Below are 26,472 nucleotides of genomic sequence, written 5' to 3'. Positions count from 1 at the left end.
CTCGGAGCCAACACAAGGCAATACAATCAGTTTAGAAAGCATGCAAAGAAACCTTTCACTATATGGTAGCCAGGAAGTAAAAAGAAAGAAATCAAGGAGCCAAGGGACCAATGTACTTGCCCTTAACTATTTCATCTTCTAACTAGGCTCAAACCCCAAAGATTTCACCTAGGTTTCAAAACATTTATGATCCAAACCATAGTATATAAGGTTAGGTAAAGAGTGAAGTGTAGGAGACAGGCTGCTCACTCTGGAGAAGAAGGACACTGCATAGTTCAGAACAGAGTGAGCTGGAGGACATTCTCATACAATGGGAGGCTCCTGTATCTAGGAGAACAGAGAAGAGATACTAAGCAGATAAAAAACATCAGATGTTTGCAGCACGAGATTAGTGTGGAGGATGGTAAGAACGTTGAAGAACATTCCAAGAAAAACAAAGTCGAGGGTAAGTGAGTGCAGTCGCAGGGGATGGAGGACATGAGAGGCTCGGTGTAGGAGGCTCATCTGAGCTGAGCTCACTTGGACAAGGGGCTCCCACCAAAGACCTTGAAGGGGTCAGTTTCTGTCACTGAATGCAGCTCTAGAGATCTTCTTGACAGTTGCTGAGAACCAGTGGGTTTGAAAGGCAGCCCATAGCTTAGATCTAAAAACATCTGATAGGTGTCATTATGAGGACTGTTTCCTAGCATTAAGACGGCACTTGTAGAAACCTAGAAAGCTGGTGATACAAATTCCATATGGCTCAGAGGACCATCATGGCAGAAAATGAAAATTGTGTCATTTCATGACCTTTGAAATGTTATTCAAATTTATAAAGCTCAGAAATTGAAAACTACTTTTAAAGAAAAATGGTTAAAGTAGACATCTTGCCCTTCCTTACTTCTGTGATTGCATCATTCCTAAACCCATTTTTATTTTTTAAAAAATTCTAAACCTACCCTTATGAATGATGTCTTTTCATCCAGGTACTAACCCAGGCCAACGCTGCTTCCCTTCCAAGATCAGATGACACCAGGTATGTGTGTGGTGCTATAGCTGTAAACTAAGTGAAGGCCTAACCCCTTACAAATGTATTTTCCAACTTCTCCTGTCCAACTTCTGATCTATATTTTACACTTGGGTATTGACATTTAAAGCCAAGGTATCCAGCTCTAAAAACTAACTGAGAAAACTGCCTATAATGTGCAGAAAAAAAAATACAAACAAAAATCTCCCTGAGGGAAAAATCCATTACACAAGAGGAACTCTAAGTAGTTTCTGTTGTTCACTAAATGTTCAGAGAAGACTTCCTGCTTCTGCAGTCAGTGACTCTGGAGTCAGTCACAGATAGTATCTTACTCATTTATAATCAAGCACATGCACAGGAATTGTAGGTTGGATGATACCTCATACGGTGGTGAATAATGAAAGCATTTTCTGCTGAAATTTCCATCTTAGATTTGGTGCTGATGGAGAAACACACACACACACACACACACACACACACACACTACAATTTCGCCATCCCAGAAATAAGTTATTCCAACTAACAAAAAAGAAAGAATGAATGAAAGAAGGAAAGAGAAAAAAGGCATAAAGTCTAGAACAGGATGAAAGGATACCCTGGAGGCTGCAGAATTTTAGAAGGAGACTTCGAAGGGCTTGAGGAGGTGGAATTGAAGTGATGAATTTGGAAATATAAAGCAATATTAGAATATTACAAGTTTAAATGCAACAACTATACACAAAATCATTTCCAACACCAAGGCCCATATGCGTTTTAGAAAGACCTTTCCAGCTGCAGGATGAGTCTGGCCTGTGTGCTAATCTTGGTTGCTAACTTGTTTTGATTTAGAATCACCTAGGGAGCTGGTAAGGCACTCATCTGGGTGTATCTATGGGGGCATTCCCAGAGAGGATTGGGTGATTACAATTCTCCCTGAATGTGGGCTGCCCCAACCCCCATGGCTGTGAAAGCCTAGTTGGAATAAAAGGGGAAAATTGAAGAGCCAGCAGGTTGCCACAATCCCCCTTTCTCTACTTCCTGAGTGGAATAAAATGAACTGCTCTATCACCCCCACCCCCACCATAAAGCACCAGAGCCTATGAAATCCGTGGGTCCGATAAATCCTCCCTTGATGAAGTTGCTTATGCCAGGTACCGTGGTCAACAGTGATAAAACGACTGCTACCTCTGGGTTGCAGCGAGACAGTTTGGGAGGAGGACACTGCTAGAGGGGGCAAGGGTACCTGACACCCGGAAAAGCAAGGAGCTGCTAACCGCGCCAATTATGTGCAGTCAAATTCCAGCACACAGCTCAAAAAACAATGAGCATCTCAGCGGCCGGGCCTATTATTAGCGGACAAATGTCTCTTCTGAAAGCAACTCGACAAAACTGAAATTGCACAAATCTGACTACCCATGTAGAGCTGTTTTGCAATGTCCACACAACGAGACTCTTATCTGTAGAAGGACTTTGAATCACGCTTGTCTTTAAAAAAGATTCTGAAACGAGCAACAGATGTTCAAAAGATAAGGAAGGCAAAGCAACAAAGAAATAAAACCAGCTGCCCAGCACGACCATTTACTCCTGATTCAGCACGCGGTTCACTGTGTCACAGAGGAGGAAGTGGAGTTTAAACCGTGGTACTGATATGCAGAAGTCTGAACCTTTCATTGGAAATGTTTGCCACTACATAGAATCATACATGTATTGCCTTGAGAATGGGAGCAATGTGTCATGTCTGCTTCCTTTCAATGTAAATCTCCTACAGAACTGAAATTAACTAATGAATAACAAATTAGGAGAATCCCATATCCAAGGACTTCTATTAGTTTCCATAGACCTATTCATTTGTGTGTATTGTATGCATGTGTTGTAGGCATGCATGTGTTTATTCTGTGTGTGTGTGTGTGTGTGTGTGTGTGTGTGTAGGTACATATGCTTATGCATGGATGTGTAAGTGCTTATACATATCCATGGGTTATAATGCTGACGACGGAGGTCAACATCCCTTTTCACCTTACTTTTTGACATAGGGTCATTTGCTGATCCTACAGTTTGCCTTGGTATTGGAAGGACAGCACCCAGTACTGGGGTTGTAGACAATCCCTATTGCTTTTACATGGATGCTCTTTATCTAAGCTCTAGTCCCTCTCTATCCTCTGACTCACTCCCCCAGCCTGCAGAAGAGGTCTTTCCTATGGTGAGCAAATATTTGTATTGGTGTCTACACATTGTACCAAACACTGGATCCGCTGTGATGTTTGTGTGTAATGTGATCTCTAACACCCCCACACTGTCCTCATTTTCTCCCCTCTCCCTTCTCCTCCTAGGTCCCTTCTCCCTCTAGACAGCATCAGGTCCTACATCCATACATACTTTTATGTATCTCTATAAAATCTAGCAAAGACAAATAAGAGGACAAATATGATAACTGCCTATCTGATCCCACATTCAATGTCTAAAATGATAATCTCCAAGAAGATATAGGAATTGCTCTGTGGAACTCTGTCTGGGCCCAGAGATAAGTATCTTCAAGGGACACAGCAAAAATGAAATGTCATCATTCCCCACCCCCTCCCATTTGCCTGGAGCTCACACTTCTTTGGGTAATTCATGAGTCAGACAAACGTGACTTTCCTTGGTTATCTTTTGAGCTAACCTGTGGTCCCATCTGTGCTTTCTACGAGGTATGTGGGAACTGTGGTGAGTTTCATGATGTTATCAGGAGAGAGCATAAGTCCTCCACTTTGGGGGAGTCTTACAACGGAAAATGGGCACTGCCATGAGGGCACTATTAACAATTTCTTATCAGCTATCCTGGTACTTGTTGGGTTAGTAGTTATAGGAAAGAAACTTCATGGTTTCCCAGTTATTTAAAGCTTGAATTTTTAACGAATGACTCCAGATTTAACATGATTCCAATCAAAACTCCAAGAGTTTTTATTTAGCAAAACCTAAAACCTTGATATTATATCTTATAAATGGCTATAGAAAAGAAAACAACAAAACAAAACAAAGAACCTACAAGCATAAGCAAAACATCTGAAGAGCAAAAACAAGAATGGCCTCGCCCCATCTGATTCAAAGACTTATTCTGAAGACATAAAACTGTGTGATATGAGCACAGTAATAATTGTGAGTTGCCTCCTTTTATCTTTGAAGTTTATTAGCTTCGTAGGGATTACCTCAGGAGTTATCTTTTATAGCAGAACATTCACAGGCCCAGGATTCTGGAAATGCTAGCTCTATATGAAAGATGAGTAACTCTTGCCTATAACAGGAAGAGATCTGAGCAAGGACAAACAGACCACCCTGCTCATAACAGTACTCATTATCCAGCCATGAACAATTATGTAAATCTACAAGGAGAAAATTATTACTAGAAAGATCACAAACAATATTCAAAAGTAAAGAAAAATGTATGGCATTTATTAATAACCAATCAATTTTTGATTCTTGGAATTATCAAACTAAAACAACTCTGTTACAAAATAAAAGTCAAGAGTGCACAATGTCTAGGCCTAAGTAGTGAATAGGCAGAATTTAGAAGCAAAATCAAATGCTGGAATTCCTAAAAATTATTTGTACATTTAGCATGCATTAGCTCATATTAATAAGATATATATAAACCAGCAATAATTAAGAAGGGTTGAGATTACTTTTAATCAAAATTTCAGGATTAGTTACTTCTTTGTCTGTTCTTTAAAAATATGTACTGAGAATATGAATCAATCTACCACAAATATCACATAAACCTGGTGTGAGTGTTTTGCAGGTAGTTTACATGCATATGATCCTTATGAAGACCTTTCTCAGTTTATGGAAGGAAAGAGGAAAAATGGAGAGGGGACACTCAAAAGAAAGTCTATGCAATGCTGGGCTTGTGTACAGCTATCCTTGCCTGAAAGTTAAGAGGACAAACGAAAGCTCATACTGAGGAATTCCTTTTATTAGGTTGATGGAGTCTCAGCCTTGGGGAAAATAAAGCAAAGATGCGTAAGGAGTCACCAAGAGCTTCACCACAGCACACCTAAAGGACTATCGTGTACTATTCACAGCAATAGTGACAACAGCCCACTGTGACTCAGTGAGTCAAGAGGAGCTATTAGTGCTATCAACCAGAGGAAGAAGAAAATCAGATTCTTAGGTTTGCTTGGAACATACTTGGCTAATTTCCAAACAAGTCTTTGCATTCTGTTCAAATGCAGAAACCTAGAAAAGCATTCCAAATCATATGTCTCTTTCATTAATGGGCGGGGGTATAGAAATAACCCAAATGACTTCACTGTCTAGAAACACATAGTGGTATAGTCTACACATTTCTCTTTTCTCTCTTAGTTTGGCTTGGCAATACGTGACACTACGCATGGTGGAAGGAGTACCCTAATGGAAGAACCCTTACTGGACTGGTACTCTCTATTGGTTTCCAGTGGGTTAGAATCATGGGATGGGGTTAGGACGAAGGCACTCAGTAGAGAATGACCTTCCAGAATAGAATGCTCCAGAGATAATTAAAGCTAAATTTGGAAGCAAAGGGTTGTTTTCAGAACAAAGTGAAAGTTTGGAATTCATCAGATTAAGACTAAGCTGAAAAGCAGTTTTGTAATACATAACTGAATGTACTATGGAAATTTGATAAGATTCACTTTTTTTTTTCTGACTTCCCAAACAAATACAAGATGCTATTTTTAAGGGATAAAAGAAGTCTTAGTCCTCTGTATTTGTATCAGAGTACGTGATCCTGACCTGGACTAAAGAACAGTAACTAACCACATGGTAGACACAGAAAACTTTGCTAGGGTTAAATAAGTTCTAACGGAGAATAGACCAAAGCTCATAGCCTAGACATTTGATAATAAATAATTAGTCAGAGTTGTCATTCTGGGATTTAGTATTTTTTTAGCAAGCCTGTCTTGCAGTGTCACAGCATAGAGGAGAAACAGAACACAAAGAAGCGACAAGCACTACAACAGCTTGTTCTTCAGTCCTACCCTAGGAAACCGGCCCAATCTTCAGAAGAGCCCAAGTGTCCTCGGAGGCACTACCATATTTCGATGCTGCTTACTTGGGGACCAAGTCTCAATGTGCAGTTAACTGGAACCAGCCAACACCACACCACACACATGATGAACACAGGGTAAGCACATACCCAAAGTGCAGGCAGGAAAACCTATTTCTCTGTTGAGAGTTGAACATAAATTTCACTTTGAACTCTTTGAGGAGCCCCATATTTGAGGAGGTAGCTCCTCGGGAAGAGCTCCTGCCTAGCATGTCTGAGTCCCTGGATTTGGTACCCAACACCAAAAATAAGCAAGAATAATAAGTCATACCTCTAGTCCAGTGGTTCTAAAGCTTCCTAGTGCTATTATTTCTGTTGCTGCTTCATAACTGTAATTGTGTTGCCATGGTGACTAGTAATGTAAATATCTGTGTTTTGTCATGTTCTTAAGTAACCCCTGTGAAAGGGTCATTTGAACCCCAAAAGGGATTACAACCCATATGTTGACAACCCCTGATCTAGAAGATATAAGTTTCAAATAAGTATCATTAAGAATTTTTAAGGACCAGAGAGATGGCTCAGTGGTTAAGAGCACTGACTACTCTTCCAGAGGTCCCGAGTTCATCTCCCAGTAACTGCATGGTGGTTCACAACCATGTGTAATGGGATCTGATGCCCTTTTCTGGTGTGCATGAAGACAGCTGCAGTGCGTGTGTGCGTATGTTTCTAACAAAAAGGTATCATACCAGGTAATGGTTGAACTGGGGAGGCAGAGACAGAGAGATCTCTGAGTTTGAGGCCAGCCTGGTCTACAAAGTGAGTTCCAGGATAGCCCAGGCTTCAAAGACTTACTCAATGGACAAATGAGCCCAAGACAAAAATAAAATTAAAATAGAAAGCTTAAGACAAGTGGAAATCTACCGGAGCATTGGGATACTTGGCTAGACCTACCTAGATTACACACTCTGCTTTTAAATTATCATTCTATGAAGCTAATTTTTAATATCCATTTCTACATTATTGATTGAAGGCATCTTACTTTAAGAACTACTTAAAAGTCCCCCAGGGCCATATTGAGGTCAAAAATCTACCTTGAACTATAGCAATACGGTATTCCATTCAGTCCTGCAAGTGTGTATCACATGCCTGAATGTATATGCTGCAGCAGAATCAAAAAGATAACGATGGACCCTGATTGCAGGGACCAGTGGGCTGGTCTGATAGAATATATGCTAGGAATGGATAAGTACAAACAAAAGAAGACACCATAAGTGACAGATAAAGTCCTTAAAGTTCTTCAATGGAAGCTGTAAGTCAGAGCATGGATTTAGGTAGAAATAGGATTAGTGGGGGAAAAAAGAACAAGAAGATGACAAGACAACAGGAACATGTCGTCCTCACTCAGGGAACGTTTTGTGAGAATTCAAGAATACAGAAGGTGATGGGGTGGGGCACTGGCTCATGCCCTAAGGTTGTGGTTTTCAAAACAAGAGGAAAATCTCAAGATCATAGCTGTGTGGGGGTCAGTTCATTCATCTTTAAAAGTAGTGTTTCTACAATAGGAGATGACATTTAGAAAGAGAAACAGGTACATGCTGTCTACCTCCCTACAGGGGCCTGCTTGATTCTTGTAGAGAAGAAATGTGCAACATCTTGCATTTCCAATTTCATTCTCAAGGATGAGAAACAGTAATATCCATTTCTTACTGTATGCACAACTTATACATGATATGATTACAATAGTTAAAACTATGTTTACTATATAATAATAGTTATAAGCTTCTATGCAGACATTCAAGGATGAAAATCCCATTCTAAAGCACATTTCTGTGGTGATCCAAACTTAGACAAACTCAAACTACAAAAGTCTTCCCCAATTTTACATTAAGTACCTTATGAAAACATATGGAGTCACTGCTGGAGAAGGACAATGATAATCATCCAATAATCCAATAATCTGACCCACACTTGCTGTATAGGAAGCACTCACGTGGAGTATCCCTGTCTTAGTATCTGTCATAGATACTGATGCTAACAGAAACTTTAGTCACAGAACGTCAAGAGGAACTTTGCCAGTTGAGCTTGCTTACTTTGCTGGAAAGGAAGCATAAAAAATATCCACCCAGGGGGGAAAAACAATGAAAATACAAGTAAATGACACATTAAATATGAACTACATGTCTCTAGAACACAAACACATTAGAAACAGGAACAGAAGAAATTAGTGGTTTCTCTGCCCTCTGGTGGCAATAAAACCAACCACAGCATAAGAGAAGTAAAAAGCACAACAAACAGATCTGTTATGAAATCAGATGTTTTTCCTTTACCAAAAATGCCCTAGTAAAACCCCTAATTGCTGAATGCCCACTTTCACCTTCTGAATTCTTTGCTGGATATTTAATTTTCAGATAAGACATCTTACAACGGAAAATGAAGCATTTGCTTTCCTTTTTACCTTCTGTGTTACCTTTCTGTGTTATAAGCACTTAATTCTGAGGTAATTTCATAAAACTTCATGCAGAATGTTGTTTGTCTTATAGCTAAGTCTCTAAAGAACTGATGAAACAATGAATTCCCCCTGTCCAATCCTGTGAACGAAATCTTGCCAAGAGTTCCACCAGAAACAGTGAATTTGTTTAAAATGCTGGCATATTTATGTTATCAACACAGGCATGCCATGCTCCCCAAAGCAAAGGCTTTTCACCAGCTGGTCTAGAGTGCAATGGATCTCATCCTCAGGTTGAAGCCTTAGCGTAGCAAACTTACATGGGTATCAGTGTATTATATAGTAATGAAAGGAAAAAAAACAGAAAATGCGTAGTCTCTCTCCTATGTAGTTTTGCTGTAAATACATTATTTACTTCCAGTGCCAAAGAAGTTTTAAACAAACAACTCAGGATGACTCTACCCCCCCCTCTTTTGCAAAATCGTTTTGCATATTCATTTACTCCATGGAGGTGAGTACTGCATCTTTTGAAGTGCTGCTTTCTGAAGAAAGTAATAACTGTCATTTTTTCAACCAATGCAATGTGCCAAGAAAATAAAGAGAAATCTGGTGAGCTGTTATAAATTATAAATAGCCAAGAACTTATGTTCATTGATGAGGATGACTGTAGGTGACCAAATAGAATCCAAGGATTTTAATCTCAGCTTTTATCTTCTGGTCCTCATGGCCCCTCACCAGGACACACACACACACACACACACACACACACACACACACACACACACACACACACAATCTTTCCAGCCTTAATAAGATCACCAAGAAAGTATCTTCTTTCTCTGTTAAAATTTGCACCTGAGGTAAACACAGGACTCGGATTATCCTCTCCAGGTGGTACAATTTTATTCAAGGTTTTTGTAAACACTTATCCTCACCTGGAGTCCCTAGGCGTCCCTCCCAGACTTCTCTCTGTGACTCCTTGAAGGTTGACAGCTGGGTATACATGCATACTTTCTGAGGAACCATTTACCCCTCTCTTTCTTGAATTTAACAGAGACATGTACAGAGCAAAGCGGAACAAAACTGATTGTCCTAACCAGGAAGTTTCCTTTTCTTTTTCTCTTCAAGTGCTCTTGGCTCTCACCCGCTCCGGGAATCCACCAGAGTTCACAGATTCCCGTCCAGGTGTTTCACTGACCTGCATGTTTATTTATTTCTTTGCTGAAAGGCAATAGTGGGGTCACAGAGGATAAAGTAGTCAGGGGAGAAAGCAGGATTAGCCAATCCCTGCTCATTGTGAAGTTACAGTTCACTACCACACACACCTAGCCAGAAAGGCCACCAGGGCAGTGGGTGCAGCCAATTGCAAGGATCTAGAGGCCCTCCCTCCTCCTGGGACAGTGTCAAGAATCCATGAGGAACTGCTGGCACGTTGGGGCTCGTCTGTGAAGCTGACAGGCAGAGGACAATGGGACCAGGGCTTGTCCTCAGAGGCACGCCCGTCCTTATCTTTCCCACCTCTTCTCCATCCCTGAACCCTGCTGCATCTATTGCACCCACTTTGGAACCCCACATTGAGAAGACTAGTGAGGGTAGCCTGAAGGAGCGAGCTGCAGCCACAAGGCATTTTCTTTCAGCACAGGGCGACCAGCCTGATTGTCATCTGATCGTTCACCCATCCACCCCTTCCGCGGTGCACAGGGAAGAGCTTCTGAGCTCCAGGGATGAGAAGCCAGAGGGGAAACAACCTGACGTAACCGAGATTCAGAGAGAGGTATCCGCGACAGCTGGCTCTCTGACACCAGGACCTCCTTGGGCTACTTGGGGTAGACAGGACCACCCCCTGGCGCCCAGGTGGAGAAAGCACCATAGCCTCAAAGAAGTGCTGGTTTCCAACACCTTCTGATCAAGCCAGCCTCTTCCCCATTTGAGAAACTCAAGTTTCCCAGAAAAACAACTGGAATAACTTTCCCAAGGGCAGATGCTCTTGGTGGGTGTGGGTTGGGGATGAGGGTTCCGAGACACCGGAAAGGATCTTCAGTTTCACACAAAAACAATCGAGAAAAGTACTTCTTACCATTCATATGGTGTCCAGGCTCCCCGTGGGCGAACTGGAACCGGTCTGTTAAAAAGTGACAAAGTAACATAACTCCTGCTGCCGCCAGGTGGGCCCTCGGGAACCTCGCCATGCCGCTGCCGCGACCTCCCCTGCCCAGCGATCTTTCCTTGAGGCCCTGGGCTCCGGGGTTCTCCTTGGGGATGGGGCGACGCGGCGGAGTGTCTGCCGGTGAGTCTGGGGTGGGATCCGGAGGCCTCTGACAGTTTCGCTAGGATTTCACTCCGGGTACCAGAGAAGCGAAGGAGAGACGACCCAGCCCTCTCCAAACTTCGGGAGCTCTCACCGCAACTTGTCACCCTCGCAGCCCCAGCCGAGACAGAACCAACCAAATGCGGAGAGGAAAGGTCACTTGCAGTCGGTCCCGCAAACTCCCGGGTCCTCACAGGCAGCGCCACCCGGGCGCCCACAGACGGTGACTTCCGAGCGCCCGCGACGCGCTCCACTGGGTTCAAAACAGATCTAATTCCACTGGCTGCGCCCGTGCGGCTCCAGATCCAAGAGGGCGCTGAGCACCGGTGGAACTTTCCCAGACTTAGGGCTGGCCCCGGCGGGCGGTTGGGGTTAGCGAGAGAAGGAGGTTCGTGGAGGCTGGAGAAACCCCTCCGACAAGTTTTTCTTCTTTGCTTCGCCTAAGGCTGAGCGTGCGTCCTCGCCGGCAGCCGGAAGGATGGGCAGCTCCGGAGAGTGGAGCCGGGGAAGGACCAGCTGCTGGGATCAGAAGAGGGGTGGGGGGTTTTTTTAAAGAAAGAGAAAAACCAAAGGAAAGTGAGGCTGCAGCCTGCTGAGAGAGCCTCTCCGGGTGAGGAAGGAGGTGGCTCCGAACACCGCGGAGCCCCAGGAGTTTGGTGGCGGAGGCGCCGCCGCGCTCGCCCGCGCTCCAGCTCTACACTTTGGGGAGGGAAGGCGGCTGGCCATTTGCTAGATCTGCGGCGGAACCCTCCTCTCTCTTCCCTCCGCCCTCCTCCCTCCTCCTCTCTCCTCCAGGCTTCTCCCACCTTCCTCCTCCCGAAACCAGCATTCGGCACAGACCTGTCCAATGGCTGAGCCTTTCTCCGGTCGGGGTGGGGGCGCCAGAAAAGTCTCCCACAGATAAAGCCGGGGAAGACTGATTGGGGGAAACCAGAGAACCATTGTGGGCCCCACGCGCCCCGGGGATCCCGAGTACTGGTACATGGGGTGGTGGCAGATCCTAGTCTCCCGGACGCCATCGGCCCACCCGGCTTGTGCCCTCTGCAGAGGGACCAACGTCGCCTGAACCCGTCAGGCTCCCAGGGATTTTGGGTGCCAGCCTGCGGGTGGGGAGGGACAAGGCCCCCAGCGAGCGCCCACCATCTTCTGGGTTCGGCCTGGGCGCTAAGTGGTTAATAACATTTCATCCCGAGCTGAAGACTGGTCTGGCAACCGTTCGGGTGTAGGGGGAAAAAAAAATCAAACCTGTGTGGCTAGGGTTACTGACATCCCCAACCCCCAACCCCCATCCTATCAAAAACCCCTCCTACCACAGCCCGGCACCGAGGGTGGCGGAAGGTGGATCTGGGCTGCGGGGTCCTGAGGCCTCTACCGCGGTTTGGTAAAGTGTCAGAATGAGCGAAAGGGAGAGTTTAAAGGAACAGGAAGCCCATTGAATTTCCTATGGGGGCTTTAAAGGGCTTTTGCTTGCTACTTTGTTTTTGTTTTTTCAGCTTGCGGATCTGCTCCGGTATTAACTCCTTCCAGGCCCCTCATCCCGCTTACATTTTATTCCGCATACATTTAACCACCCTTTAGTGGGGCTAAATAGAGAGCAAAGAGACAATGCATCCTTGGTGAAAAGTACACGCTCTGGAGCACTGCCTGGGCTAGTACTTCAATTTCTTTTTCCCCACAAGGAGCAATTTACTTAAGCTTTAAGCTTCAGGTCTTTAGGCATCAAATCAGGAAGATTCTATACTGAAGTTCGTAGAAGGTCCTAGCAATGAAGATTAGCCAAGTAAACTTAATTTTTTAAATCATCTCCTAGCCTAAAGAGAAATGCTCGTTCTTGAAGACAAAAGGAGAGCTAAATTAACACATTTGAAAGTGTTCTGGGTTGTAGCCTGTCCTTGTCCTGGCCTTTCCTTGCTTTGAAGGATCCATGAATACTATAAATTGATCTCTCTACTTGTAGCAAGACCCACTCGAAGTGGGCCGAGATAACTGCAAAAATCCGATACAGAAATTATTGCTTTTCCACTGAAAAACATTAACAAGTCTGTTTTCTCTAAAAATAAGACTAATTTCTCTATTTCCAGATATTTGTGAAGGTTTAAATACGCCATGCCAACGCCTTTTATTATCCCAAGGTGCTTGACAAATCCTGAGCTTTCTTCTGAGCGGTTGATGTCCTCTTGAGGACCAGACTGTAGTTCTCTTATTTCTCACTACCAAGAGTGTTTTAAGTTCTAGATTGCATCTCAATCTGAGCGCCTAGAGTATTTACATCAATTTTTAAAGTGTAGTCATCTAATGAAAATTTAATGGGACATTCATTGATGCTGAGTTTGCCTTCTGCACTTTGAATGGCTGACATCCGCCAGCTTCACCGCCATCATCAAAACAAAACAAAACAAACAAAAAACAGGTCAGCAGCTGTACTGGAAACCCAGGCCTCGAGCTTCCTGGGCCCTTTTATCCAACTCCAGTTCTCATAACGTCCACAACTGTAGGAAACCAAGTGAAAGACCCCCAGACTTGGGGAGACTCTCGCTCCAGTCACGGGTTGAGGTACCCCCAGGAAACACGAGAAGCCGGTCTTGATGTAATCAACAAGAGGCAGTTTTATTTACGAGATCTCGGGCTGACACGTATCTCACACAGGAGATTGAGTCAAGCCCCGAGCCTCTCTAGGCAGGAGCTTATATAGGGAAAACCAGGGGTTTCGTGTGAATACACATGATTGGCTAATACAAAGGGTGCACAGTTACTTTTGGCACGGAGTTACATCAACAAAGCATACGTGTAATCTAGCATCTCAGCAATGTGGGCAGGGCAACTCATCTCACTGCAGCAGGGGGATGACCCATCCTCAGGGAGTGAAGGAAGGGGAGGGGGTGGCTCCAGATGGCCAGTGTCCTTGGGAGTTGATAGTCGGGCCAGTGAGCCCTATCTCAAATTCTCTCAGGCATGTCTGGACTTTGTTCATGACTAACTTTTAGAAATTTTAACCCTTCACAAGCAATAATCAGAAAAAAAACAACACAAAACAAACACCCATTTCCACTCTGAGAAGACACAAGTCTCTGTCTCCTCTCTCATTCTCACCCCTTTTCTTACTGTTTATGCAGAGTAGTAGTATATATTTTGCTATTGTTTGCTGCCCTTGGCTGTGCTTTGCCATCGATGACAGCTATAAATACACTTTTGTCAGGGAAAACTGGTTGCTACAAACTGAAAGTCAAACAAATGTCAGCTCAGATGCAATTTGGTCCATTCGCATCCATTGGTCTCTAATCAGGTCTGCTGTTCAGTTACAATGCTTTATTCCTACCTGAATCTTACTTTGGCAAACGTGTACATATGTCCTCTTCCAGTAGGTTTATGACAGATCGAGTCTATTGATGACATCCACGCAGTCTTCAGGGTGTGGAGTCACTTGAGCAAGAAGCTGCTGGTGAACCTAGAACGCAGTCAAATACGTTATTCAGACTAGTGCTCTTCTAACCAACAGATAGAGAATCCCAAATGAGTAAAGACTATCATTTTTCACGTATTTATTTTTACTTATTCACTTTACACCCTGCTTACCGCCCCTCCCAGCACCCCTTCCCACAATCCTCCCCCCTCTTCCCCTCTCCCCCTCTCCTCCTCTGAACAGGTGGGGGTCCCCTTGGGTATGTCCTTGTCAGGCTAGTTACATCACCCCCTCCCACTGAGGTCAGACAAGGCAGCCCAGCTAGAACATATCCCACATACAGGCAATAGTTTTTCTGATAGCTCCTGCTCCAGTTGTTAGGGACCCACATAGAGACGAAGCTGCCCATCTGCTACATATGTGCAGGGAGGCCTAGGTTCGGCTTGTGTGTGTTCTTTGGTTGGTGGTTCAAAAACTAGCATTTTTGATGACATACAGTGCAAAACTAAATCACAAGGGAGAACATCGTAATGTATCTACGCCCTGGTACTTTGCCTTAAATGTCTACCAAGATTTGTATTTGTATAAATGTGTTTTGCCTTTACATTGTAGCAATATCAAATAAAATATGTGTCACACAATATGTTCAGAGTGGAATGGCGAGAGTCAACTACACATATAGCTCTGGCTGATTGAAGGTGATAGACGGAGTCCTCAGTTGTTAGATCTGTGTTGTGTGTTTCACCACAGTACAAGTGTGAGTGTCACCTGTCTGGTGACTAAGCGAGCTTTGTAGGAAAAGTTTCATCATCGTCCACAGACATGAGAGAGGTGTTGTAATACTGGAGTTTGTCACTAACTATTAAAGGTACAGGAGAGACATAGCCATCTCTCTTACCCACTGGGTTCCTTTAAGATAATTTCCCAAAGTACAAATGAATTAGGAAGTGCAAATGAGTAGCCCTTGGTTTTGTTCAATGATAAGACCTAGAATTCACAGGATACTTTCTCTTTAAACATGATTCAACAGAAGCATTCTTAACCACATAGAACTGTGCATAGATGCAAACTTGAGATGTCTCTCCAGATTTCAACACCCTTGAAAACACCCCATTTTCATTAACCTTCAATATCTCTTTTCATAAAGAATTTTTTCTTTTATCTGTATGTGAACTTTCTGTATAGTTGAGGATGGCCTTGGACTTCTGCTGCCCTTGCTTCTATCTCCAGAGTACTGGTACTTCAAGCTCATGTGAGGCTCGTGGATCAAGTTCAGGACTTTATGACCTGAGCTAAATCAACCTTCAAATATATATATATATATATATACTCATACTGATATGCATCAAAAACAAAACCTGAGATGCCACGCAGGCTACAGAGAGTCTGCTTTTCTTGCTCTCCTTCAAAATCATTCTCAGGAAATAGTTTGTGTCCATTTAAAAATATTTATTGAGACGTTCTACAATTGCCATCTGTGAAGGTGCATTTTTATGCAGTTTTATGCTATGACCTCTCCTTGGGTCAGCAATATTTCCTCTTCCTCGTCATTGGACAGAGCCAACCTTTTGACCTCTGCTCTGCAATTACAAGACTCATTTGTTCATCTTGGCTGACCGGAACTCAGAATCAACTTGACTTTTATTATATGGTTGGTGGTACTTCAAATTTCTGTTTTAATTTTTATAGTTTTAAGCAATAAAATTCACGAATGGAGCATTTTAAATTCAACAATCATTAGAAAGAATTACCTGGAAGCTAAAACTTAGTCATTACTGATAGAAAATTTAACATACAAGAATCCTCGATGCCTGTTAAGCCTTATATAATTGTTACCTTTACCATTTAGATGAGATTAACAACATCATTATGTTTGGCACATTTTGTGAAATAATACATTAACATAGCATAGATTTATAGCGTTCTGAAACTTAGAATCCTTAAGGGAATTTGGCCAATAAAAAGCAGTGTATAAATGAGAGCAACCTCAGAAGGAGGAGAACGAATTGGACCAGTCCACTGTTTAAAGGCATAGGGTAAGAAACAGCACAGAACGGAAGCATACACCTCGTTTTAAAATTATTAGCATCAAAGATGAATTAGTGATTACATCTTGGAGGAAACAAACCAAATGCTTGGCAAATACTTAGTGAACTATAAAATGGAATAACGGTGCTAAGGATTTATGCACAATGCAAAATAACACCACGTTCATTGTTGATTTAGTTATCTGGATTTTTCTGCACTGATAACAAATATCTACATTACAGGAAACTTGTTTCTTGGGTGGCAACCTCAACCTCAGGGGAAGCTATACCTCTGCAGAACCTTAACGGAAGTCTTAACTGCCAGCACATGCCACAAGGCTCTGTTCACTTGCTGCTGGGCCCTGAGTCACAGAAACACAGTCACTGTCAGGAGTCAGCCCTGTGGCTTAACCTCCATTTCTTTTCTCACCTTTACTTCCTTTGTTTCTAGTTTTCTTTTCACTCTCACAACTATGGACTTTTGAGGCCTAATTCACACAGATTAAAAGTTACCCTCTTACAACATGCAACTCAGTGGGTTTTAATGTATTCCAAGGTGATAGAAACAAAAACTATCATCTCATTCCAGATGGTTCTCATCACCCAGGGCCCATTAATAGTCAATCCCATTCTCCTCCCCAGCCACAGCCCTAGAGAACACTAACTTACTGTCTCCGTGGATTTGTGAACAGATGTCTGGGGACACTTCTGTAAAAGGAACCATCTATGAACTTTCATAAATGAATTCTTCCACTTAGCATAACGTTTTCATGTTTCAGCCATGTGTGGCATGCAGGTTTCCAAAGTCTATTCTTATTGCTTTTAAAATAGTATTCTACGGAGTGGAAACTAAATAACATTTACATGCATCAGTTATTTGGACTGCATTCTTCGAGGTTACAAGATTTGTGTAGGTTTCCCCCACAATAGGGCTATTTTGTAATTAATTTTGTGAGCCAACGATAAACTCTTTTCCAAAGCAGTAACAACTTTTTGCATTCTTAAGTAACATGGGAAAATGCTAATCTTCTTTTATGTATATATTGTTACCCTGTGTGCAGGGCGCTGTGCATATCCACGTGACTCCTGCAGGGGTCAGAGAACAATGCAGTGCAATCTGTTCTCTCCTTCACTCGAATTACATGTATTAAACTTGTGTTGCTAGGCTTGCACGGTAAATGCCTTTATCTACTGAGCCATTTTGCAATTCTTTAGTCTCCCTCTTTAAATTAGTAGCATCCCTGATGGTGTGAAGTTGAATTCACTGTTCTAATTTGCATTTCTCTTATGACTCACGATGCCGAACATGTTTTCCTCTGACGCTTGGGCATGGGTTTCTTCTTTGTGAGGAGACTTTTCCTTTTTAATTATATCAGCTTGTCTTTGTTATGAGTTTGGTACACGTTTTAGAAGATGAACTTTTATCATTTATACGATCTGCAAGCATTTTCTCTCACTCTGCATGTTGTTGCACTTATCTGTAGCGTTCTTTGATCGAAATTGATATATATGTTAATTGTTGTTATTGTTGACTCTTCTTTGCACAACATACATTTAAAAATCCATAGCATTGGGGAAGTATTTCTGTGGTTAAAATGTTTTATACACATGTGTGAGGGTCCTGATAAAACTTGGATCCCCAGAACACACTTAATTAAAGGTGTGTGTTGGCCTCTATTACAGAGACAGAGGAAATACAGGAGCAAGCTGGCTAGACTGGAGTAGCAATGCTAGCTGTTGTGTTGGCAAGCCCTCTATTCAAGCGATAGCCTCTCCCTCATTCGATAAAGTGCAGAGCTAAGAATGACTCCGGTGTAAACCTAAGAACTACCTATGTCTCTACCAATGCACTCCTGAGTTTTGCTGGCATGGGATTATCTAGTGCCTGTTTTCCTGTGTGTGGCTAACCTCCTCGGATTAGAATTTTCCTTCTAAGACTTTTTGTAGGGTTGAATTTGTAGATACATACTGTTTAAATTTGACTGCGTCATGAAATATCTTATGTTTCCCATCTACAATAATTGAAAAGTTTGCTGGTCTGGCCATCTGTGGTCTCAGAATCTGCATGCCATCTGTCCAGCCTTTCTGGATTTAGAATGTCTATTGAGAAGTCAGGTGTCATTCCAATAGGTTAGCCTTTAGATGTTGCTTGGCCTTTTCCCCTTGCAGCTTCTAATATTCTTTATTTGTTCTGTATGTTCAACGTTTTGATTATTATATGGCATGGGGACTTCCTTTTTTGGTCCAACCTATTTGGTATCTGTAAGCTTCTTGTACCATTATAAGTATGCCTTGCTTGAGGTTAAGAAAATGATTATGTTAAATATATTTTCTGGGTTTTGAGCTATGATTTTTCTCTTCTTATTCCTATTAATCCTAAGTTTGGACTTTTCATAGTTTCCCACATTTCCTGGATGTTTTGTGTTAGGAAATTTTTTAACTTAACATTTTCTTTGATTAATCTTTTCCTTCTGTTGCACCTTCAATGCCTGAAAGTCTCTCTTTCAACTCTTGTATTGGGTTAGAAGTGCACATTGAGAACATGGCCCACAGAATCAACTGACCAGGACTCATAGAGGCTCTCAGAGATCAGGAAACCTGCAGGGATATGACCTAGGTCCTATGCAGATATGTCATGGCTGCAAAGCTTGGTGTTCTTGGGGGATTCCTCACATTGGGAGCAGGGCCTGTTCCTAATTCTCTTACCTACTGGTGGGACCCCGTCTTTCTACTGGGTTGCCTTTTCCAGCCTTGATGGGATAGTAGGTGCCTGGTCTTATTGTAACTTGTTATGCTGTGTTCCTTCATGTTTTGGGGAGGCCTACATTTTTATGTGAGGAGACAGAGGAAGGTGATCTGGGGAAGAGAGAAGGTCTGGGGAAAGAAACTAGGGGATGGGAGGAAGGGGAAGCTATGTTTTGGTTGTGATCTATGAGATAAGAATAAAAAATAAAAATTCTCAATTTCTGGCTGGCTAATGACTAGTGAATTTTTGTGCCAAGGCCACCCCACAATGAAAGCTAACTGTGTTAGCTGAAACACTGTGCACCTCTTGAAGCCTTTATACTTGGCCTGTGGGAGTTCTCTTTTCACTGGACCCTCATGTGGCCTTTCCTCTGTGCATAGACATGTGGAGGACTCTGTCTACGTTATCTCTCTTACGGTTATTGTTTTCCTGTTTTGATTACATCGATGTTTATTTCTAGATTTTTTTTTAACTGTGGAAATTTAGAGTGTGATTTTAGATGTTTTAATGTATATATTTGTATAATATATTCTTTTAGAACTATTTACATTGAGTCTCATGTTTTCGTAAGTTAGGTTTTCATTTTTATTAACATCAAATACGTTGTAAACCATTTCTATTTCCTCTTGTGAGTTTACTTTTGATCCAAATCTTAGTAAATTTTCCATGTTCCTTTCTGCTATTGGCTCCTACCTTTCATCCACTGTACCCAGGGAGGAAACCTGTGTGGTCGGCTAGGCTGCTGTTGTGGGGACTTGTCCCATCCCCTATCACGGAGTCTGCACTGTGTGCACTTCATCTAAGCATACGCCATACTCCATTGTCACTGCGAGATGTACTGCATTTCCTGTGGCTGGTTGTGTTGGTATCATGTCAGCTTGGTATGTGTTTTTTCTTAAACCTCGAGGGCCTACGCCCAGCTCTGGGTACCATGTTGGCATGGACACCAACATGGTTGGTCCCAATGGCCAACACATGCCTTTGCATGTGATTGTTTCATCATTTTGTTGCTTTTCTTGGTGTTGACTCTAGAACCTTGTGCACGTGAGGCAAATGCTCTACCACGAAGCTATATTCTCAGTTTTCTTTTTGTGAAAGATTTCTATATTACATCTTCTATCTACTCTTGAATATGAGATATCAGAATCTCTAACTACTATTTTTCAATTGGGTTCTCACCTCGTCAAAGCCGTCAGATTTTGGATCATATATTTTGTAAACAATGCCTTTCCTGGTCTCTCAGCCACCATTTAGAAGATGTGTCTTTTCCCATCCTTAACCTTTAAAGGATAAGATACAAATTCTGAGAATTTGTATCTCTGAATCTGACTTTTGTCTCTTTTTTCTATATTATCTTAGAAAAATTTATTAAAGATAATAACTGTTCTTTAATTGGAGTTTAATCCATATACATGTAATTATTTATAAGGGAGGACTCAACATCTACAGTTTTACAATTGTGTTCAGTAGGTCTTATTGTTCCTACATCGTTTTCCTTTTGTTGGAACATGTAACTTTCCAAATAATCAATTTATTCTTCATTAGTTCTTTTACTTTACATATAAAGCTTCTTTCCTGGTGGTCCTTTAAGTAATATTACAATTAATTGTAGTTTTTAATGATGTAATTTGAATTAAACCAAACTAAATTTAGTGTTGTAAAAAATTTTATATTATTATACTTCTGCTACATAATGCTGCTTTTAACACTAATTATATATTTACACATTCTAAAGCCATCAACGAATACTGATGTGAGATACTATTCAGCACCCTTTTGCAGACTTTTAAATAGGTAATTATTACCTTTTAACTTGTAAAATAAAAATGAGGTGCACAATAGATGCTGACCCTGTATGTTCTTATACATCCTAGCAAATAAGTTAACTTAAATTCAATAACTTAATTTTATAACTTGATCTGTGAAGAAAGTGTCATTTTAAATCATGAAAATTATTAATCAGCATAAAAGAGTAAAATGTTATTAATCAGCATTTTCAATAAGTAAATGGATAGAGATCATATCAGGTCATTTTAAATATTTATATGTGGCAGCAGAATTGCCTTAAACAATTTTTACACATGCATTCACATACAGTCATAAAATATGATTTATTGAAGTGATTAATTTTATTATATAAAAGGTATGGTAATGATGACCTTATTTGACCTTAGCTTGTTCACTAGTTCTTCATATTCCTTTTTAGTTGAATTTCACTGTGTTCCTGATTGCCACAACCTCAGTATCTCATGTTAATCATTATTTCCCTTGCTATAACAAATGTATGTATATTCAGTCAGGCCTGGTACTTACCGGCCATGGGAAAGCAGAATGATATCATGATAGCAGAGAAGACTGGAGTAACTCACATCAGCCTGGAATCAGAGAATGAGATAGAACGATGTCCCATGTGAAACTTACTTCCTCCAAGAAGACTCCATCCCCTAGTATCTCTAATACTTCCAAAAGTGACATCACTCTCGGTGAAGGAAGCCTTTAGCACATGAGGCCATCAAGAGATATTGTACAACTAAACCATTACAGATTCCAAAGGGGTCAAGAGTGTTAAAGTTTTCTATTTCTTGCTTTTTTGTATGTGTGTGTATGTGGTAAAAGATAACACATCATAAAATTAACTATCCTAGCCAGTTTTAAGGATGTAATTTAGTGGCCTTAAGAGTAATGCTGTCATCACACAACTGACACTGTCCTTTCTATGCATGACATTTTTCTTATCTCAGCGTTAAACCTACTTACTGGACATTCGTCATCACCTCAGTATATATTCAATTTTTCCCTTTTTGTGTAGCTGACTGTTGTTGTACAGGCCCAAAGTAAGCAGAATTGTATAATACTTGTCCTTTGGAATCCACATTTTTAGTATAATGGTTTTGGTGACACTCATATTGTAGCATTTAGCAGAATGTCATACATGTGTGTGTGTGTGTGTGTGTGTGTGTGTATGTGTACATGCTAGAGAGTAGATCAATGTCACATACTTTCCACAGTCACTCACGATATTATTATTATGAGACAGAGTCTTTCACCGAACATGGAGCAAACTGAGTCAATAAGACTAGTGGCTCCAGGGTTCCTCCTGCTTCCTTAGTACTGGGATTATAAGCACACACCCCTGTGCTGAGATTTTTACATGTTTACTGGGGATCCAAACTCAGGTCCTCATGCCTGTGAGGTAAGCACTTTACTGACTGGTTGATACCTTCAATTTTTAATTTCTTCCATTGTTTTAGACTGGACAATATTATATATGATTTATATATTGTTTTATAATATATATTGTTAATCATAAAGCCACAGATGTTTGTCTAATCTCCTTTCCTGAGACTACTTCAACAAACTAAATAACGCATCATTGGTGTAGTAAGAAATGAAATGGGAAAATGGAAAATTACTCCAGTATATAAAACCAAAACATACATATACATCTCAGAATACATGAATGTATTATACTATCACATTAGCGTTTTTACGTAGTTGAGACTGAGTTTTTCACCTTTTATATATATATAGCAATACACTACTATTTGCAGTTTAAGAAAAGTACAATTTTTTAAATGACTCTCAGGATTAATATTTAAATAAATATCAAAAATCTTAAACAATATTTGGTAACATAGCCTTTTTTGCTCAAATTTTGCAACCAACTAATCGTAATTTGAGAGAGAAGTTCAGTGGCCTTTAAAATCTTGGTAATTTGTTTTCACTATTTATTTTAACTTAGGCATTCACTTTTTCTTTAAAAATTTTAAATGTAAAACTATTTTCTCCTAAAATTTATCTTGTATTGCTTAAGTACTGTTACGCTTAAAACAAAACAGAAAAACAGCAATAAAAAATAAAAGTCTAAAAATCAAATACCCATTTTCATTTTCATTGCTAATGATGTAATAAATTATCACACATTTGAATTAATATCAATATTTTACCTCTAAAGAGGTAATTTGCTATCGACACAATTATAACTATGTATCACTTAGGTTTTATAACATGTTATTGAGTTATCCCAACTGTGGCAAGCTCTATTAAGAATTGAATTGCAACCCTCACTGGGAATAAGGATAATTAAAATAAGTGTGTGGGAGAGACAGGATTGTTTGCCTAGCGTGATGCAAAAGGCTTGAGAAGACAAGAAGGGTGTGGTAAAAACTCAAGCCACACATGCAAACAACAGAAACTTGATCACCACAGCAAGTTTCTACCTACCCATGTAAAGATGGGGACACTAGAGTCACTGACAGTCAGCTCAGATGTCCTCATGGGTCTGATTTGATCATCCTGGCAGGATAAACTCAGAAAGGGACCATATTAACTGGTAATTTGAAGGTCTGAGTTAATTATCTCTAATCCTAAAAATGTCTGTTTCTTCTTGCCCTGTGACATATATATTAGAGAAGCTCTATTCTACCAGAAAAAGAATTAGCAGATTAGTATATACAGCATAAGCTTGAAGTCATCTACTAGATCTCTTCCTGTTTCAGTGTAAAAGTCACAAGTATCTTTCAGGTATAATTGATGGAGATGGCGCAGGCAAATCTTGAGCAAGACTTCCTTTCACCACCTGCCCAAGACATGGAGAAAAAGTGAATCTCTCAAGAGAAGATTCAAAGCCGTGGTTCTGAAAGTTGACTTTTTACATTATTATCTCAGAACATTTCCATGCAAATGTGCCATGATATATGTTATGAGGCTTGCTAACACCAGAGTTAGTTGTTAGGGTGCTGAGATAGGTTTTGTTGTTGGTGTTGTTCATGAAAACTAATAAAATTATACTTACGTCAGGAGAAGTATTAGCAAAAGAAACGGATACATATTTAGTATCATAAATGGAAGGAACACCTTACAACATCTCAATACTTAGCAAAAACCAGAAGAGAATAAAGGACATTTCAGAGAGGGGGAAGGGAGGGAGGGAGGAAGGAAGGAAGGAGGAAAGGAGGGAGGGAGGGAGGGAGAGGCCCTATGTTGGTTTAATGAGATGAGGATACACCTCATGGCTCATGTACTTGAATACTCAGTCCCCAGTCTGTGGAACCATGTGAAGGATTAGGGGCATGGCCTTGTGGGAAGAAGTGTGTCACTGGAAATGTGCTTTGAGGTTTCAAAAGCCCCTCTTTCTCTTTCTCTCTTTTTCCTTCCCTTCTCTCCTGCCCCCTCTCTCTGCCTCCAGCTTGTGAGTAACATGCAAGCTCTCAGTTGTTGCTGCTGCTGCTACTGCAGGGCCGTGCCTGCCTGCCTGCTGCTGTGCTCCTTCCTCATAGTCATGGTCACGGAAGCAGCCTCTGGAACTGTAAGCAAGCTCTTAATCACGTGCTTTCTTTGAGAACCTGTCCTGATCACGGTGTGCTTAAACAGCAATGGAAAAGCAACTACGAAGGCCAATAATATATTGATCTCAGAATAACACAGGGTGAAAAAAATGACACACAGAGTCTACCGAGTCCTATTGAGCTTACCAAGGATTGGTACTCCACACTTCTGTCCAAAGTTCTAGAATTTTTCTCCTTTTTTCATTCATTCGTTTGTTTGTTTGTTTTTGGTGGAACTTAAGTATTATTTAATCATGTCTGATTCGATGAAATGCAAACTATTTGTCAAAATTCAGAAAGAAGAAGAGGAAAATCTTCTAAAGAAGAAAAGAATTTCAGCTAGGTTATCCTGGGACATACATGAAATGCATTGCAGTGCAAATGGTGTACAAACGGGAGAATGAAAGGTTAAGAATCTCTTTCAGCGTCTAACAGTTTCAATGACGGCTGATGCACTGTTAATAAATATGTCTTCTGCGCATTAGTGAAAAGGGCTGCTCATCTTTTAACATGCCGGACATTCCATCTATTATTAAAGAATCAGATGCCCATTTGTCCATGCTAAGGATGTAGTGTGACATATGTTACTACCTGGATGTGTTCTCGGTTTCTGATGTAATTCTTGTTGTCTTAATTGAATCAGCCATCGATGTAGGGAGGTCCCTCCCAACCCCATGTTGGTTTGGAATAGCAGCACTCACTACAGTTACGTGCTGTTTTCTCTTCCTGGTGTAAATGTTTGGAGCAGCCCAGCAACTTTTTAAAATTCAGCCCTCTAACTACATTTCATACATTTTATCAGTTCTTGTTTTTTATGCTTTTGCTATCCTTTTTACAAGAAGTATCACCTGGATTCCTGAAACTTGCATATTTATGTGTACTCAGTATCTTCAATTAAATAAGGCTCCCCCATGTAGCAAGTGTTGACCCTAATCTGTCATATATCTGTCATATAACCGTCACTCTAAACCACCGGATTTTGTACCACGAGTACATGTTTCCAAGTGCTTTGCATTTACTTGATTATAAAGCTTGCATTTCATGTCCTGCATTTAATATTCACCTGAAAAGGTAGCCTGTTGCTTTTGATGCCTCACCGAAGTTAGAGAAATACATTTTATGAGACTTGAGAAACAACGTTTGAATGTGATATGGAAGGCTAAATGATACCAAGGGCCTATCAAGACAACTTGTACAAGGGCAGAGAGGACATGGCTGGCAATAACTTTAGCATCTACCCACAGAGACTGAAGGTGATGGCAGGAGGTCCTGAGCTTCGTGCTTAAGGAACTTCATGCTTGAGAATGTCAGGGACTGTTCATGGGAGCATGGGAACCCAGGTGACGCATTCTGAAACCTCCCAAGGTCTCTGAGAAACTATGTCAGTGGGATACATTCTGGATATAGATGTTTACATTCAATATGCTGCATTAATGATTTCAACCAACAGAATGTCCTCCTAAAAAGAAACATTTGTGTCTGTACTTAACATGGACAGGTTTTCTTTACATTATTCTTGAAGAAGTACAGTGTAACAGACACATAATATTCATATTAGATATAAATCAACTCCAGTTGATTTAAATTAGATATGAAGATGTATGTAGGCCTTATGTAAATACTATATGGTTTTATACTTAAGCACCAGGAGACTTCGGTAGATTAAGAAAGGAAGGTCTTAGATTAGACCCCTGCTAACTGTACAAGCTATGGATTATTATGTGCAGCTTATGTGTGAAAAAGTATATAGAGTTTCTGGAGACAGCTTCGAAACATAATTGCAGATACGGAAATACACAGATCAAATATGATGAAAGTATGGCCAGAGGAACAAGTCCATAATGATTGCTGTCTCTTTTGTAAGTGACGTTCTGGACTAACATTACAGGACTTCACTCCATTTTACACATCCTACAATCAGGACCATGATCAGTGGTGACAACTGGAATCGACATCTACATTATTATTCTGAACCTACCATTTTATATAAACGTGACCCTCAACAGGATTTACTTTTATGTCTTGTAAGGCTTAGATGATTCGAGGAAAAATAGGGTATATAGGTAGAATATTTTCTTTTATAATTTTGTGTTTGGAAAAATATTTTTAAAATAGAAACAATCAGACTATAATAAAAATGTCCTTAGATGTCAAGAATACAGAAAACAAATAAATAAATGGAATATCGTGAACTTGGCACACCTTGGTGAGTGGGTATTCAGAATCTTTAGGAA

The 26,472-nt window shown here is 40.9% G+C and overlaps 1 protein-coding gene across 9 annotated transcripts in view; it reads right to left on the bottom strand.

The window, feature by feature from the left end:
• Positions 1–26,472, bottom strand: part of Plxdc2 (plexin domain containing 2) — a 425,039-nt gene that overhangs the window by 386,532 nt on the left and 12,035 nt on the right. The window contains exons 2-4 of one of the 9 annotated variants that reach the window (XM_039095938.2): positions 21,225–21,286; positions 14,055–14,183; positions 10,508–11,257 (exon numbers count right to left, since the gene is read on the bottom strand). In XM_039095938.2, coding sequence (XP_038951866.1) covers positions 10,508–10,619 — 112 coding nt within the window. In that variant the 5' untranslated portion in view covers positions 10,620–11,257; positions 14,055–14,183; positions 21,225–21,286. The other 8 variants (XM_039095937.2, XM_063276640.1, XM_039095939.2 and 5 more) reach the window with 8 other exon arrangements.

The sequence above is a fragment of the Rattus norvegicus genome, chromosome 17, assembly GCF_036323735.1.
Source record: "Rattus norvegicus strain BN/NHsdMcwi chromosome 17, GRCr8, whole genome shotgun sequence".
Taxonomy (NCBI): Eukaryota; Metazoa; Chordata; class Mammalia; order Rodentia; family Muridae; genus Rattus; species Rattus norvegicus.
Note: the sequence above shows the minus strand (reverse complement) of the source record. Positions and strands in the feature narration are given on the sequence as shown.